General features: G+C 37.1%; 1 protein-coding gene across 1 annotated transcript in view; it reads right to left on the bottom strand.

Moving 5' to 3' along the window:
* FAM184A (family with sequence similarity 184 member A) overlaps positions 1-17,987 on the bottom strand; it is a 124,290-nt gene that overhangs the window by 42,036 nt on the left and 64,267 nt on the right. The window contains exons 6-9 of the mRNA XM_068985415.1: positions 16,248-16,370; positions 5,579-5,740; positions 3,522-3,643; positions 2,598-2,748 (exon numbers count right to left, since the gene is read on the bottom strand). Coding sequence (XP_068841516.1) covers positions 2,598-2,748; positions 3,522-3,643; positions 5,579-5,740; positions 16,248-16,370 — 558 coding nt within the window. The remainder of the gene's footprint in view (positions 1-2,597; positions 2,749-3,521; positions 3,644-5,578; positions 5,741-16,247; positions 16,371-17,987) is intronic.

The raw sequence follows: 17,987 nt of genomic DNA, 5'->3' as shown, positions 1-17,987 counted from the left end.
TATAGTCATTTTTCAACTAAAGAAAAATAAGACTGTATTTCTTCTACTTTGAAGGAATTCAAATGTGCACACTCATTAGCCCAGGAAGCAAAATTAGTTTTGGACTAAAGTATAATCACTGAATAGAAAAAATAGAACACAATGAAATAATAAAGGAAGACTAAAAGATGTAAAGTTAGGCTCTGATTGGAGCACAGAATGAAAATAAAAGCTTCTGGAAGTTTTCATAAAGTAAAAAACATCGAACTAAAGAAAAATAAAATTCTCATGCTTGTCTATGTCCATTTTTTCAGATATGTAGGCCATGAGGGTGAGTTTAAATTAAACCCATGTGAAGGACGAATCCTTTTACTTCTTCTTTGCTCTAAGTAGGATGAAATACATGTAAGCTAAGGCTCAAAAATTAGACTTGTCTTCAGCTTACTCAAAAATGATTTAAACACGTGAAAATACAGATCCTCTGATACCCTTTCGCAACAGATGCTCTGCCGAGGCCCTAACTGTTTCCTGTTCTATTTGCCACTTTGTACTCCTCTAATTTCACAAAGCCCAAGCCAGGTCTGTCTTCCCCAGGTGTGGAAGGGTGCAGGCAGTGCCGCGGTGACAGAGTGAAATAGCTGGAGGGGGCAGGGCAGGGGAGGCAGCTTTGAGGAGTAGGGATGAGCAGCCGTCAGGCAGCTGGAGAATGGTGGAGCAGGCGGCAGAGCACAGCCTCCAGGAAACCATCCAAAATAACCTACAGAACAAGATCCGAAGGGCCAGGAAGGGTCTTCTGTCCAAAACAAAGTTCCATGAAAAAGACTGCCGGTCCTGCAAGAATGTGTCCCATCTCATATATTGACAAAGACTGAAACCTCTAATATAATACTCACCTCTACTTTAATGTGAAATCCTCTGTTTAGTTTTCTCTTAACTTGCTTCAGGTAGACAATCCTGAATGTAACAGCTATTTGCCAGCTTATCTACGGTAATGTGTGTGCCCTACACATTTCAGAAGTGGGGAAAAAGGAAGATGTTGTAATTTTGGAAATGGTCTCATGGCCTGACGCAGTAGAGAACAGCCTCACCTTTAGAGGCAATTAATTCTTGGTTACCTTGATATTTATGGTCTCTCCTTTGAAAACGGATTTACAATTTTTTTCTGTAAAGTTGCAAAAATTGCAGCCACATGTAATAAAATACATTATAATACATAGAACTAGAACCAGATGTAAAGCATTATATCCCCTTGGGAATGAACAAGGTAGACTAGATGTCAAAAAAAAAAAAAAACAAACACAAAACAAGACAAGGATACCAGAATATCAGAGAGGCATGGAAGAAATCTGAGTAAATGGATAATGAATAAAATAATTTGATAGAAAACAGGTGGGAGAGGCAGTGTGCCCTCTTTACAGTGCCAAATCCAGCTAGAAAATGTGTAGCTCAATAGATCCTGATTGACTGAAGAACAGGCCGACTTTTAAGGATGTTTTTCCTTTTTGCTGTAAACTGGATTATGTGGTGAAATGAAACCTTCCTAAGTACAGAAGATCACAGAGGAGTGTTACCACTCTACCCAGTAAAACACGTCCCTCTAGATCCCTAAGGAGGGATGGAAAAAAGTATACAGAAGGTAACTAATAAGCAGTGCTAACACGGTGACCAACTTTTAGTGAGAGCTGTTTTCTTATTTTTGTGTGAGTTTCAAAGGTTTCAAATTTATTCACAAAAGCTCATAAATATTCCTGGAGGTATACTCCCTTTCCAGAGGAACACTGTAAGTTACTAGGAAATACCAGTCACAAATGGGCAGGCTCAAAGTACTCTGGAAAGGTACTGCATGTATGTACCTGTGTAATAAATAATCCTACAAAAAAGCCTATCCTGTTTATTTTGAAATTCATCGTGATCACAAATAGAAAGATAATAGTGGATTTCTGGCACTAAATTGCTGAGCTGCTTCTTCTCAAGTTCTGCACTTGCTTATCAACTGGTGACTCACACAGTCAGTCCTATTTAATTATTGGCTTTGCAGAAGACTGTTAAGAATTCATAAATTTAGAAGTTGTGTAAATGAGTGACAATGTGCAAATTCACTTAATTATAGGTGCTATGGAAATAAGCGAGCCTGACATAAGAAGATAGATTTAGAAAAACCACACCTTACATTTATGTCACTTTGAAGCACAGCATGCAACTTCCTGCTGGTGAGAAAGAAGTAAATTGCTCACTTCTAGAAAGTGGTTTTAGGAAATTGGGATTACTTTTACTAATAAATCTTACCCTCCATTGCCCAAATGGTATCTAATGGCTTGGAAAAAGATGTTATACTTTCAAACTAAAACTTTTCCATTTAAAATCCTTAATTTGTTCAGTTCAAATATTAAACCAAACAACTCCTTCTCAATATTTAGGACTGTAGATATAACATAATTGTTAAGCACACTATTTCCTAAGTTTAAGAACATTTCCTTGATATCATACAATCTAAAAAATTTAAGTTAGTCCTATAAAAAATACCAAAATACAGTGAGTTAACACACAACGTTTTATACTTCTTTAGCTAGCACATGTCAAGGAAAACGATCTTCCCTAATCCACGGACTATTAATTACCTGGTTTAAGAGATCTTCTACTTTCTTCTGCCATGAATCCCTGGCTGCATTTTTCTCTCGCTCTTTTAACTGCAAAAGTTGAGACATTGCTGACTTTTTATCCTCTTCATGTTGAAGCCTTAACTCTTCACGAAGTTTGGAACACTCTTGTCTAAAACACAATAAATGTGTTTAATTTGTAAAGAGAAGTTTTCCTCTCAATAACTACAGTATAGTTTGTGTGCAGGTTTTCTAAGCATTTAACTAATCTGTCTCAAAAGCTGGCTCAGAGTAAGAGGTGCTTATTTTATCAGTAAGTTAAGGGCCATAAGGTAAACTGGTAACTTATCAAGATCACTGATTAATCAAATTACCGAAGGTAGAACAATAAGTCCTCTGACTTCAGATTAGTTCTCCACCTATATTATAGTCAGGAGAAGGAAATGGCAACCCACTCCAGTATTCTTGCCTGGAGAATCCCATGGACAGAGGAGCCTGGCAGGCTATAGTCCATGCGGTCGCAAAGAGTGGGACACGACTGAGTGACTTCACTTCACTTATAATATAGTTAAGGAAATGAAATAAAAAATTATCTGTATTTAAGCAGAAAAACAGAACTTCAATTTCTCTACATTTAACCATGGGAAAAATTAATTAAAAATGCTGCTACTACGGACCTCCCTGGTGGTCCAGTGGGTAAGACTCTGTGCTCCCAATACAGAGGGCCTGGGTTTGATCCCTGGTCAGGGAACTGGACCCCGCATGCCACATTTAAGAGTTCACCTGCTGCAGCTAAGACCCAGCATACCCAAATAAATAAGAGCTTCTTAAAAAATGCTGCTACTATATCTTTAACAATGAGATAATGTAAGCCATATAAATAGAAAACCATTTTTTTTTTGCATATGTGTGTAGTAAGACGACATTAGAGAGTAAAGAGTGTACCTAAGGTTTTCAGTCCACTTCATCTCTAGGTCACGGGCCATTCTGTCCACTCGTAGTTTCTCCTCTTCTTTCATGGCGGCCACTGTTTCTTCATGCTGTCGCCTCTCCTGTTCTAGCTTACTCTGAAGAAGAAAAGCTATCAATAAGGACTAGTCTTCAGAGTCACTGCTGCTTATTTCAAGTAAGGAGAGTGCCTGCATTATAACTTTTAAATTCTTACAACACAATAATTGATAGCGCTATAATTTTCTAACAATACAATCATGGTACCCATTTTATCTTTTAAATGTCCTTGTGCAAGACATAGTTTATTAAGGCTCATACACTGACAAGTTATTTTAAAAAGCTTAAAATCAGCATTAAATTAGTAACCTAAGCTTTCTATATCATAGGTATCTAAGAATTCAATTATCCTCACCTGAACACACACTACATAGGCAAATATATTACTAAAATTCATTCCCATTCATATCAAAAGTATGCTGTCTATTCAAAGCTTAGGCATTATAACTGTATCTCACTGACCTGATTAAAATAATCATGAGAAGTTTAGGCTTCTATTTTTATCATGTAACTTCAAACCAGTGGTCCATTGGTTTATGTTACAGTAATAGACTATGAAATATGTGACATCTCTGTAGAGGAGCATAAATCAAGTGGTTTTCTGGAGTGTGGGGCTGGACACGACCTGTCTGGACAACACTGGCAACCGGTGACCCCTGCCAGCAGTGCACCCGCTCTCAGGGCGCAACAGAAAAGGAAGAGATGCTGGTCCCAGCTTCTGTTATCCCAGTGACCCTTTCTGGATCACCCACTTGCTGTGGCCTTGTTGAGGAGCATATCCAGATTTATGGGAAGGAAGTTGGTGCTGAAATTGTTGACCTGGCTAGTAAGCAGTGAATGGTGAAACCTGAATTTAGCAGTCTTAGCCAGCTGTCGTTTTCACTAAGTACTCTGCCTCAAGGAATTATTTTTTCCACCAACGACAATTCTGTTGAATGGAACAGAATTACTCAAAGTAAGAAATCTCTAGCTACTGTCCTCCTAGTTGTATTCATTTCTCTATCTTCTAAGGCAGTCTAAATATTTGCTCTGCTTCATGAGACTTGAAGGGGAAAGACAAACCTTTCCCAATATCTGTAGGTCATGGAGAATCACTCAGTTGCTATAGACCAGAGTTCAAATTCTTACCAGTTAAGAGAACTGTGCATACTATTAATATTATGGGTTGAATATTATTATGGATTGAATTGTGTTTCCAAAGAGATATGTGGAAGTCCTACCACCCCAGTTCCTCAGAATGTGATGTTATTTGGAAATAGGGTCAGTGAAGATATAATTAGGTAAGATGGAGTCAGGCTGGAGTCGGTGATGCCCTTCGTCCAATGCAACAGGTATCCTTACAAGAATATATAAGGACACAGGAAGGATGCCATGAGACTACAGGGAAGACTGAAGTCGTGCTGCCAACGGCCAAGGAACACCCGACTACCAGGGGCTGGAAAAGGCAAGAAAGATCCTCCCTTAGGAGGTTTAAAAGGGAGAATGGCCCTGGGAACACCTTGATTTTGAACTTTCAACCTTCAGAACCGTGAGAGAATAAATTCCTGTTGTTTTAAGCCACCATGTTTACAGTACTTAGCTATGTCAGCCCTAGGAAACGAATACACTATATATAATGTGATGTTTAAAATAAACTTTGAGCAGAGTAACTAAATCATGTTTTTACCTCACTGATGTTTAGATTATAGTAGGATAATAACAGAGAAGGCAATGGCAACCCACTCCAGTACTCTTGCCTGGAAAATCCCATGGACGGAGGAGCCTGGTAGGCCGCGGTCCATGGGGTCATGAAGAGTCGGACACGACTGAGCGACTTCACTTTCACTTTTCACTTTTATGCACTGGAGAAGGAAATGGCAACCCACTCCAGAGTTCTTGCCTGGAGAATCCCAGGAACGGCGGAGCCTGGTGGGCTGCCGTCTGTGGGGTTGCACAGAGTCGGACACGACTGAAGTGACTTAGCAGCAGCAGCAGCAGCAGGATAATGACATTACCTCAACATTTAACAGAGCATCCTTGGTCTCCTTCAGCCTCCCTTTAGTCAGATCAAGCTCATTCTGAAGTCTTTCCTGGGAGTCCTGAAGGCTGGCAATGAGTCCTTCGGCAGAGCCGAGACCTTGTTCGCTTTTGCTTACCATTTCTTGGAGGCGGCCAATCTGCAAGTAAATACAGTACTTTTAATACATCCCAGTGCAACTGACTAGCAAACAGTCACGTTTCTTAAAGTCTTTTCTTTAGATGTAATTTCACTGGTGGATCTTTCTTGATGAATTTGTAAGAGGCACTCAGTCATGACAGTCTTCACCTGTTGTTTTTTGAAAAGACCTCCATGTTTCCCTTTGTTATGGCAACCATGTAAATAAACGGATACCTCAAGCTCCTGGGAGTTACTGGTTATATCATATAATCAAATACCTATAAAGAAGAACTGAAGTAGGATAAAGATTATGACCAAGATTGAGGGGGAAAATATTTTTTTAAATACAAATATTTTAAAAAATTGCTCTTTAAAATGGCATCACATATTTCATTTGAGCCCTGTTCTCCATCTATTTATAAAAGTGATAGATTTTGATCAATATTGATAAGCTGGTAATGCAGCTTAAATTAGGGTATGCTGTGATTTCTGTGTTTCCATAAAAAAAAACTGTGTCATGAAACTGTTGAGTTAAATTTATACACTCAAGAAATTAGCTAATAGACAATGTGTTAATTAAGCAGAGTCATACCCGCAAGTGATGAGAACTAAAATCAATAAATGAAAATATTTTAAATTACTTCACAGGAAAAGGCTATGACAAAAACATCTCATTTTTATAAAACAGCCAAGCCCATTAAAACTCAACAGATATGACAACTGGTAATTTTAAAATAATACCTGATTATTTCTCACTGTAAATACATACAAAGAAAACTGGAAATCCTTCAACCCCTCTCTAACCTGAAATTCCCTGTCCCCAACTTCCTGTCTCCTTTCCATGCAGATGTAGGGACATGCTGAGCAACTGCGGTGATGGGAGCACTCTATAGTATCTTTAAGGAATGCCAACATCATCAAACGAGCTGGGCGCTTTCAGTTCTTCTGAGCCCTGAAATATTTTCATAGCTAAGATTTACTTGCTCTTTGAAGATTTGGTAAAAGTCATTCTCTAAAATCCTCTGGATCTAGTGCCTCCTTAGTATATGTGGGACTTTCCAGTTTCTTTCCTGGCTATATAATTGGTTTGGCCAGGCTGTTTAACTACTTTGGGTCATTTTAGAAATTTAAATTTTCATACAAAGACATCAGTTTTCCCTAAATTTTAAAATTTACTAGTGTATTTGTACATAATATTCATATATAGTGTTTTAAAATTTTTCTGTTGTTGTATTTACGTCACATTCCCCTAATCTATATAGTTTGTTTCTTCTTTACTTTTTGGGTTGACCTGGCTTGCCATGAAAGTGTTTTGCAGCAGTAAATGAATGAATTTAAGAAAAGTGACTATTAAGAGAGTTAAAGAGTCCTGAACTTAGCAAAAAATCTAGTTTCAAGTTCTGGGTCTGTCAATACAAAATAGCAGTAAAAATACCTGCCTTATAGACTTATTACAATAATTCAATTCTAGGATTATGTGGGAAAATATTTTTTTAACTAGAAAGCAACATACAAATATTAGGTACCAATCAATAAGGAAGGGACAACTAAAGCTATCAACGTGGAGAATAATTTTCTTCCACAATCCAGAAAGTTTTCAGATAAGTAAGGGTTATAGACACAGAAGGAATACATAAAGAAAAACTTGTAAATAACACTATTCATGTAATTACACAAGGAATTAAAGAGTGTTCAAGAAATAAGAATTATTGACAGAATGAATATGTTTAAATAGGAAAAAACTTTAAAATTCTGTACAAATAAGCAAACTTTCAAAGAACATAACTGATGAAAGTTTGTTCTCCAAATATAATAAAACTGGATATGTATGGAACACATCTGTTGCCCTTCATTGTCAGAACCTCCTTTTGTCGCTAGGGGAATCTATCCTTCCTATGGGTCCAGGAGGTCTCAGCAGGGCTTCAACCCAACTCCAGGACTGAAACGTTCACTAAAGCATAAACAAATAAGGTCATCTCCTGCTGACCATGCGGACTGGTCAGGGGCAGGCACATGATTAAAAAAATCTCAGGACTTTTAAAGGAGCTCCTAAAAAAGGCCATTTCCAGTTGTACATATACCTAAGAGGTTGTGCACATAATAATGAAAAATTACCACACAAACAGAGCAAACCCAACTCAACAGAAAAAGAGAAACTGAGCTCCAGTGTCAACAAGTTCTGTTCTGAAGCTGGTCATGACTGATGCTAACATTCTCCTGGGACTTCTGAGTCACACAACTCAAGAAATTTCCATATGCCAGTTTGAGCTGGGCTTTCTGTCACGTGCAACAGAGATCAATACACAGATTCTTCTTGTCAACGTGCACACCGAAGGAATTACAGTGAGTAGAAGCCTCCTCCCTGTAATAGCTACCCACACTTACTTTTCTCTCTAATCCATTCTTTATGACACTCCAGCGTCAACTTATTAAAATTACAAGTATGAATATGAGTGTCAGCTCTACCTGCATGCAACTGTCCACATATTTGTACCCAGCATCTTCCAAATGCTTTCTGTTTTCTTCAGGATACCTTCTAAAATCTTTCAAGGGGCTTACAAGGCACCTCGGCACAGCTCCTGCCTAACTCTCTGGTCTTGGTTTGGCAAAACTCTCCATGGCTTTGATATTCATTGGGGGTAAAAGAGGCACTGTGGTTAAGAATTGAGTTCTGAAATTTCACCGCTAGGATTGGAATTCTGGCTTTACCCAATTACTATGTGACTTGGGCAAGTCACGTAACATTTTGTGATTTAGTAACTAGTATTTACTGCCTGGGATTGTTTTGAGACTTAACAGTATAAAGGAGAGAATACACTGAAACAATGCCTGGGTCACAGTTAGAACTAAATGAGTATTATCATACTATAGTTACTTTTGTACTTCATCTATACTGGCCTCCCTCCAATTCCTAGAAACTTCTCATGTCTCAGGGCCTTTGCGGGAGCTATCCTCAGTTTATTCTTGTAGTGAACTCCTGTTAATCACTTACCACCACTCTGTAATTTTTGCTGAATTTCTACTGAAAATTTTGTCAATAATCTTTAAGCATTTCCTTAGCTTCAATACACTGGAATGTATATTCTCCTCTTTATGGCTTTTACACATGCCGCTAAATTCCTTTCCAGGAAAATCATGATTTTATATTCCCATCAGCAGCTTTTGGTGTTTATTTCTTTACCCTTATCAATGCTGCATGGTCTTATGTTTTGCTTAATCATTGTTAATTTTATGGTAATGAAATGACATCTTACTGATTTCCAGTTTTCAAATGATAGTGATATTAAAATTGTTTTCCGTGTATTTTCTTTAGCCCATTTAAAAAAACTACAGTGCATTTTTCCTACTGTTTTGTAAACAGTCTTCTGGTGTTAAAGACTTTTAAATTCTGTTACTCATATAGTTTGCCAATCATTTATTCCACCCTCCCCATTTTTCCTCTCTCACAGTTTTGTTGGCGGCTCCACAGTAAAGAATCCACCTGCAGTGCAGGACATGCAGGTGACACAAGTTCAATCCCTGGGTCGGGAAGATCCCCTGGAGAAGGAAATGGCAACCCACTCCAGTATTCCTGCCTGGGGAGTCCCATGGATGGAGGAGCCTGGTGGGTCGCAGTCCATAGGGTTGCAAAGAGTAGGACGCAACTGAGCATGCATGCACAATTTGATATACAGAAGTGTTAGTTTTAACTGTACAAATATTTTGTTTTTAATTCATGACACTGCCATGATATTTCAAAAGGCCTTCTCTGTCCTTTTATTTTTGTCCCTGGTATTTTCATATTTTATTTATATTCATGATTTAATATTACATTTCAGTGCTTAGCCCATCTGGGATTTTTTTGGTACTAGGTTGAAGAAGGAATCTAACTTTATTTTCCTCTTCTCTTCCACTGATATGTAGTCTTAAAAAAGTACTGTCATCCACTATGATTCAGATTAAACCTAATCAGTCTAGCTTCTGTCCTACTGTTCTACTGACATGATAGAAAAGTCCTCAGAGCATTCCTGATTGAATGACCTTTCCAGGCCTCACAGTCTGACTCTAATCACTGTGTGACATTGTGAGGCACTTCCAACCCTCTTTAAGTATTTGCTTTCGTGGTTTTCTAATATCTATTCACCCTTATTCTCATGCTTTGACTCCTCCTTTTCAGTTTTGTTCCCTGGCTCCGTTAATTCAGTATTGGTACTCCTCTTGTTACCAGCAATCTTCTCATCAGCTATCCTTGGGTGAACTCTTCTTAAATGGCTTCAAGAACTGCCTGATCTTTAGCTCCAGATCCACACCCTAAACTAAGTTCCAACAGAGAAGTCTTAAAATCACTTCAAAGTCAGTATATCTAAACAACTCAGTGTCTTGCCATTCAATGTGCTTTTTTCCCCTGTAATTCCTGTCTTGCACTAGTGGCATCATGAGCTGTCCCAAACACCTAAGGAGACACCTGGGTTTCTTTCTCTGACTCACCACACCAAACCCCATAAATTTTATTTTAAAGCTTTTTAATTTTTATATTTTATTGACATACAGTGGATTTCCAGTAATATATTAGCTTCAGGTATACAAAATAGTGACTCAATATAGAATTTTAAATAAATTTTAATAAATAAAATTTTAAATAAAATTAAAATTGTATAGGTTGTACTCTGTTTTAAAGTTATTACAAAAATAATGGCTATATTTCTACATGCTATACCATATATCCCTGTAGCTTATTTATGTTATACATAGTAGATTATACCTCTTAATCTCATACCCCCATCTTGCCCCTGCCACCCATCTCCCTACTGGTAACTGCTAGTTTGTTCTCTTTATCTGTGAGTCTGTTTCTGTTTTCTTTTATACATTTGTTTGTTTTCTTTAGATTTCACATGTAAGTGATAACTAAGAATATTTGTCTTTTTTCTATCTGATTTATTTCACTAAGCACAATTTTTCATGTCCATCCACATTGCTGCTAATGATAACATTTCATTCTATTTTATTGTTAAGTAATAACTGAATTTTATATATACACACATCTTCTTTACCCATTCATCTGTTGATGGACACTTAGGCTGCTTCCATATGGTGGCTATTATAAATAATGCTGCTATGAGCACTGGAGTGCATGTATCTTTCTGAATTAATGCTTTTTATTTTCTTTGGATATTTACCCAAGAGTGGAATTGCTGAATCATGGTAGTTCTATTTTGGGTTTTTGTTCTTTTTTTTTTTTTTTGGTGTGGTCAACACTTAAAAAAATTTTTTTTAAATTTTAATTGGAGGCTAATTACTTTACAATATTGTGGTGGTTCTTGCCATACATTCACATGAATCAGCCATGGGTACACACGTTATTTTTAGTTTTTTGATGAATCTCCATACTATTCTCTACATTGACTGCACCAATTTCCATTTCCACCAACAGTGTACAAGGGTTCCCTTTTCTCTACATCCAGGCCAACATCTGTTATTTACAGACTTTTTGACAGTAACCATTCTGCCAGGTAAGACATGGTATTTCATTATTTTTGATTAGCATTCTCTAATAATTAGCGACGTTGAGCATCTTTTCATGTGCCTGTTAGACCTTTTTCCAAAGAATACATGTGGATGGCTATCTAGGTCTTCTGCTCATTTTTGTTTTACCTATTTACTTAAATTTTTTCTATATATACTCCAGTATATTTCATTGTATGTTGTGTGTGTGTGCTCACTCGGTTCAATTGTGTCTGACTCTGTGACCCCCATGGACTGTAGCTCACCAGTCTCCCCTGTCCATGGAATTCTCCAGGCAAAGATACTGCAGTGGGTTACCATCCCCTCTTCCAGGGTATCTTTCTGACCCAAAGATTGAACCCATGTTTCCTACCATCTCCTGCACTGCAGGTGGTTTCTTTACCACTGAGCAGCCCATTCTGCTCATTTTTTGACTGGGCTGTTTTTCTATATTGAGTAGTAAGAGCTGATTATATATTTTGGATATTAACCCCTTATCTGTCATATCATTTGCAAATATTTTCTCTCATTAAGTTGTTTTTTCTTTTTGTCAATGGTTTTCTTTGCTGTGCAAAAGCTTTTAATTAGGTCCCATTTGTTTATTTTTGCTTGTATTTCTTTTACCTTAGGAGACAGATTCAAAAAACATGGCTACTAATTACATCAAGTATTTACTGATCTACTACCATGTGTCAGCCAGCATAACAACTGTGATAGACCACTGTACAACAAACAAATCCAAATGATTTTCATGTTAACAAAATATTGAAAATATATGTATATAGACTTCAAAAGTTATTTTCAGAAGAAAATCAACAGCTTAAGTATTTTTTTAGTGTATTTATTTTATTTGCCTGAACCACGTCTTAGTTGTAGCCTGCAGGATCTTTAGGTGAGACAAACAGGATATCTTAGTTGTGACAATGTGGGATTGAACCCGGGTCCCCTGCATTGGGAGCAAGGAGTCTTAGCCACTGGACTACCAGAAAAGTCCCTAAAATCAACAACTTAAATATTATAAGAACATTTTCAAAGACCATAATGGTCAGATTGATTGATGATTCAACTTACACTTTTGCCTTCGGGGGTGATCCCAAAGTACCATTTCATAGGATTAAACGGTTATCTTCCACCTGAGATTTTAAATTCACTGGCTTCCCTTAATATTCTACTATGACTCTGGAATTCATGAATTTATCATCTGAATACATAGTTGAACTATTTATGTTTTTAGGCTATTTCACTTGTAAGGGTATCAAGATCTATCAACTTATGAAAATAGGACATTCTCCAATTTTTTCTAAAATGATCACTTTCAGTCTTTACAAACTTCTTCCTGTCTTACCATAAATGTTCCTATTTTCCATCCAATAAATATAAGTGGAATAAAATCTTTATTTAAAAGGCAAAATTTTCTGACTTGGTATTTTTTAAAATGCAGCTATATGTGATTGGCAAGAAGCACATGTAAACATTAGGATGCAGAAAAAGAGTCAGTAGATAAAAAAATATATATCAGTCAGCTTATACAATATCAAGTAACAAAGACTAACCAAAAAGAATGATTCATTAAGTAGCTAAAGCAATTTTATATTTGTATGCATATAACAAAAGCCTCTAAATATACAAAGAAAAAAATGATAGAATGTAAGAAGAAATAAGCAAACCCATCATCACAGTATCAGTTTCTAGAAGCTGATAAATCAAGAAGATAAACCAAAAAGAATACAAAATATTTGAAGAAAACAGCTTAAAATTCTGCTTTAATGAACAGGAATATAGATTACATTGCATTAAACAAGTGGATGCACTCAGAATATTAAACTTCTCTCATAAGCGAGGTTAGTATGCTTGCCTTAAAAAGTTTCACAAATTATTTTCATATGAACCACAATGTCATTAAGGTTAAAGGCATTTTGATCTTACACAGCTCTTCCAGAGAACAGAAAGGGCACAAGTCCTACTTCATTTTATAAGGCTAGTATAACGTTGACTCCAAAACCAGAAAAGGATGGTATAAAAAAGGAAAAGCACAAAGCAATCTTATTCAAGCCTAGGCTTAAAAATCTGAGAATATAAAGAAACACTATGTTTTAAAAAAAGAACAGGAAATTAACATGTAATACAGTTTTATCAACTCAAGTACAGATTTTGTTTAAATGTCACAACAGTTTATGCTAGTGTCCATTATTTTCATACCTTATTTAAGATTTCGCATTGTATTTAGCTGCACTGAGCAGCTTCAGCTACATGCAATGAATCCTGATAAATTTTCTTTTTTATTCTGTTACAAATATTTTCCTTTCTACAACCTCTTATATATACCATCACTTAAAAGTGGATATTTAATTTCCAAATACATGGGATTTTTAAAATATCTTCAATATTAATTTCTCATTTTGATATTAATTTCTCATTTAGGTGCTTTCTTCTCTGCAATCACTTTCTGTGTTTTTTCAGTCTTTTAACTTTATTGACAGTTTCAATGGCTAAGTCAAAGACCTCTCTTGATAAATGTCACATTGCATTTGCAAATATGTGGGTTATTTTCAGGTATCTTTTGATACTGATTTCTAACCTAAGTCCACAGTGATAAAAGAACACACTATGATTTCATAGACTATGAAATATTTGCACATTGTTTTATGTCCCTGGATATGCTTCAGTGTCTCCTGGTTTATAGTCTATGGGAACTTGAACAGAATTTGTATCCTGCTGTTGTATGAAATTATATAAATCTTAATTATGTTGAATTGTTCCTAGTGCTTTTCAGGTCTACTATATCTTTCTACTTTTCTGTTTATTCCCTGGTGGCTCAGAGGTTAAATCATCTGCCTCCAGTGCAGGAGACCTGGGTTCGATCCCTGGGTTGGGAAGATCCTCTGGAGAAGGAAATGGCAATCCACTCCAGTACTCTTGCCTGGAGAATCCCATGGATGGAGAAGCCTAGTAGGTTACAGTCCACGGGGTCGCAAAGAGTTGGACACGACTGAGCGACTTCACCTTTCACCTTTCTGTCTATTCATTCTATTATTTTTGAGAGTTTGATATTGAAATTCCAACTAAAAATATTAAATTTATCTACTTAAAATTAATTGTAATGTACAGTGAAGTAGTGAAAGTCACTCAGTTGTGTCCGACTCTTTGCGACCCCATGGACTATACAGTCTATGGAATTCTCCAGGCCAGAATACTGCAGTGGGTAGCCTTTTCCTTCTCCAGGGGATCTTCTCCACCCAGGGATTAAACCCAGGTCTCCCGCATTGCAGGCGGATTCTTTACCAGCTGAGCCACAAGGGAAGCCCAAGAATACTGGGGTGGGCAGACTATCCCTTCTCCAGGGGATCTTCCCAACCCAGGAATCGAACCGGGGTCTCCTGCACTGCAGGCAGATTCTTTACCAAATGAGCTATCAGGGAAGCAAAAATCTTAATTCATCTATTTAAAAATAATTGTACAGTGGAACTATAAAGAAAATAAAAAATTATAATCTGGCATGGAAAACTAGGACTTCTTCTAGAACTTCAAGGTTGATTTAAAATTATAAAATTGGTTAATGTGACCAGTCCATTAGGTCACAAAGAGTTGAACACAACTTAGCTACTGAACAACAAAGGTACCACATTAAGTTAAACAAAAAGGAGTTAGATCCCAATAGATGCAGGAAAATCAACATCAATTTGTGATTGTTTTTTAAATTAGGAAACTAGAATTACAAGAGAAATTTCTAAACCTGATAAAGAGCATTTACAAAATAAAACTTCAAAGAAGCATCATAATTAACTGTGAAATATTGACACCCTTCATTTTAAAAGCTGGAAATAAAACAAGAATGCTTATTATCTCTGTAGATCTTAGCCAGCAAAGGCAGGAAAGAAAATGCCCCAGGGTGAAGGGAAGGTAGATGGTACGAGGGATGAGTCAGGCATATTCTTGGGGAGCCATTCTAAAATGGCACTACAATATTACCAGGGTGCTAAAACATAATTGAGAATGTATCCAGAAGGAAAATCAATTATGTATTTAGCAGAACTCTTCTCCGTGAGGTAACAGTAAGCAGGTTGGAGGAACACTTAAACCACTTGGAAGAAGGAGGAGAACTCCAGGGCACTTGCATGAGAAACACAGATGGTCACTAAACCACCTTTTAATGAGAGAAACCACAAGGATCACAGACCCTGAGGGCGGTGTGCAGGGGACCATCCTGAACAATCAAGGACAGAGATAGTATCAGTAACAATCTAATTCCCTACTGTACCCTAAAGCCATGCTTGGGACCTCTCTCTGAATAAATGTTTAAAGATAATTAAATAATACCAATTGCAAATCATTAACCCGCCTGGGGCACTCGTGTTTTGGTGTGGTTTCTGTGAGCAGGAGAGTGATCAGAAAGTAGGACATAAAGACTGTTTTGGCAAGATGAGGCTAGCGAGGTAGGAAGCGCTGTCAAGAAGAGACGCGTCAAGAAAAGAACTTGCTTTAGGAACACCAGTCTAGGAGCCCCATGAAAGATGAGCTGGAACAGAAAGAAAAGAGGACTGTTCCAGCTGGGCTGTTGGGGGACACAGGCGAATGAGGACAAAAGAGAAAAAGTGATGAAACAAACAATATTATAGCCTTTCAACAGTCTTTACATTTATTTTATTCACAACTTTTTTGATTTATAACACTTTATTACAGCCTATTCCTAATCTTTTCTTTCCCAGGCTAAACAATACTATTTTCATATAGAATTTAAAAGTGTAAAGATCTGGCATAGAGAATATGAAGTCAATGTTTTGCAAAAGAGTAAAAAAAAAAACCTCTTGTTTTCTTTCTTATAAGGGGATACTGTCTTCTGTTTTGCTTTCCCCGGCAAAGGCACCTTCCTCCAAATTTAGGTGTTTTTTTTGGTTGTTTTTGTAGTAAATTTTTACCTTGTGAGATATGATCAATGTACTATGAAAGATTCAACATCAAAGAAAGTTTCTGATTATTTTACTCTACATATGCTACCTTCCACACAGGCTCATCTACTTACAGACGTTAGCAAATAAAGTACTTGCCTCTTGATTGGCTGAATCCAGTTTGTCTTCCAGTTCTTCCTTCAGGTTTTCTAGCTCCTGTTGAAGCTGATCTTTATCCTTTTCCAGGTTTAGTTTTTCCTTTTTATGTTGTTCCTCCAATTCCTTACAAAAGGAAATTTTAAAAAATTAATAAAACTGCAAACATCGTATACTTCAAAGACTCCAAGAAAAAGATTATTCTGTTTTAAATTGATGCTTTGCTCTTCAAATTAGCGTTATACTTAAACATTAATATCAGAGTTAACAATGAATCTAATTAATCCTAGGGACTTTGAGTCTATCATTCTAAATCACTTATGATGTAGCAATTAAGTCATTTTTTCAAAATGGTAAAAATATCTGCCTAATCTAGATCAAGCAGAAGTCCAAAAAAAACATAAATGTGTGCTATAAATGATAATCTTGTGAGATGAGAAAAATTCTAACTTGAGTTCATAATTCTTTTATACTGACAAAAATACAAAAACTATTAACACTTCTGGAACTCAGTGCTCTAGCATTGGAATTTAGTCAAGGATTAACAAGTAAAAAATTAAAGTATCTAAAGAGCAATACTACTAACATTGATACTGAAGAAGACCAACTATTTGGCAGGCATGCTGCTCACTACTTGGCATATAAAAGGAATAAGACATAGTGCCTGCCCTTAATAAGCTCATTAAAGAATATATGATTAAAATGAGTTGTAATGGGGGTTGAATGGGGAACTAATAAGTTGTGGCTTGGTGTGAAACTTCTACGGAGAGTTTCCTAAGCATAGTTTGAAGGAGTGGACCAGTAAGAAAAGGTGGTGAAGAGGGAGATACAACAGTCTAGACAGAAGGAAATGCACGTGCAACCACCATGGAGGGAACAAAGAGCGAGAACAGGGCATATTACAAGTACGTCTGCAGTGTAAGGTGAGAAGACTGATAGTAATAAACAGTACTCTGTGCTGGCAGTCCCCAGGACAAACCCCAGGCTGATGATTTAAGGGGATGTCTCTCAGGACTCAGCATGAATCTGTACTCACAGCTATGATGTATTATAGCAAAAGGATACAAGGACAATTAGTAAAGAGAAAAGGCACTGTGGGCAAAGTCTACAGAAAACCAGACTCAAGCTTCTGAGTCCTCTCACACAGAACTCTCCAGCAAGCTGGGACAATGCATGTGAAATGCTGATACTAGGAAAGTTCACGAGGGACCCAGTGCTGGGTTGCTTAGTGGGGGCTGGCCACAGAGGTACCCCGTTGATTAGTATGTTCCACAATTTCAGACTCCAAGAATGAGAGCACGTGTGCAGCATAAACCATATTGTCTAGTTAAACAGTTTAGGCACAGTGAGCCGCTCTCATCAGGAAATGGCGAGAATTCTCATGAAAATCAACTTCCAGACACCAGGCAACGGCCAATTTTGCACCACATTTTCTAAGAATGGCACTTGCAAGGCTACTGCGTTATCTCTTTTTCTGCACGGATTTTCTGTATATTCATACCCTTTCTGGTAACTAAGTCATGAGGGACGGTGAAGTCACTTTTAGCTAAGAGTTCTTTAAAAGATAAAAGGACACTGGAGAAAGATGATTTGGAAGGAGGATGGTTTTAGCTTAGGCTCAAACATAAACTAGCTGGGCAAGAACTAGAAAGCTTTTAGGAAACTGTAAAATGCTATTATATAAAACATGTAACAACTATCATTAATACATGCCGACACAAGGTAGTGGCTAAATGCCTTAGG

This window comes from Capricornis sumatraensis, chromosome 13 (assembly GCF_032405125.1).
Source record: "Capricornis sumatraensis isolate serow.1 chromosome 13, serow.2, whole genome shotgun sequence".
Classification (NCBI taxonomy): Eukaryota; Metazoa; Chordata; class Mammalia; order Artiodactyla; family Bovidae; genus Capricornis; species Capricornis sumatraensis.
The sequence above is the reverse complement of the archived record's forward strand: the minus strand, read 5'-3'. Positions and strand labels throughout refer to the sequence as shown.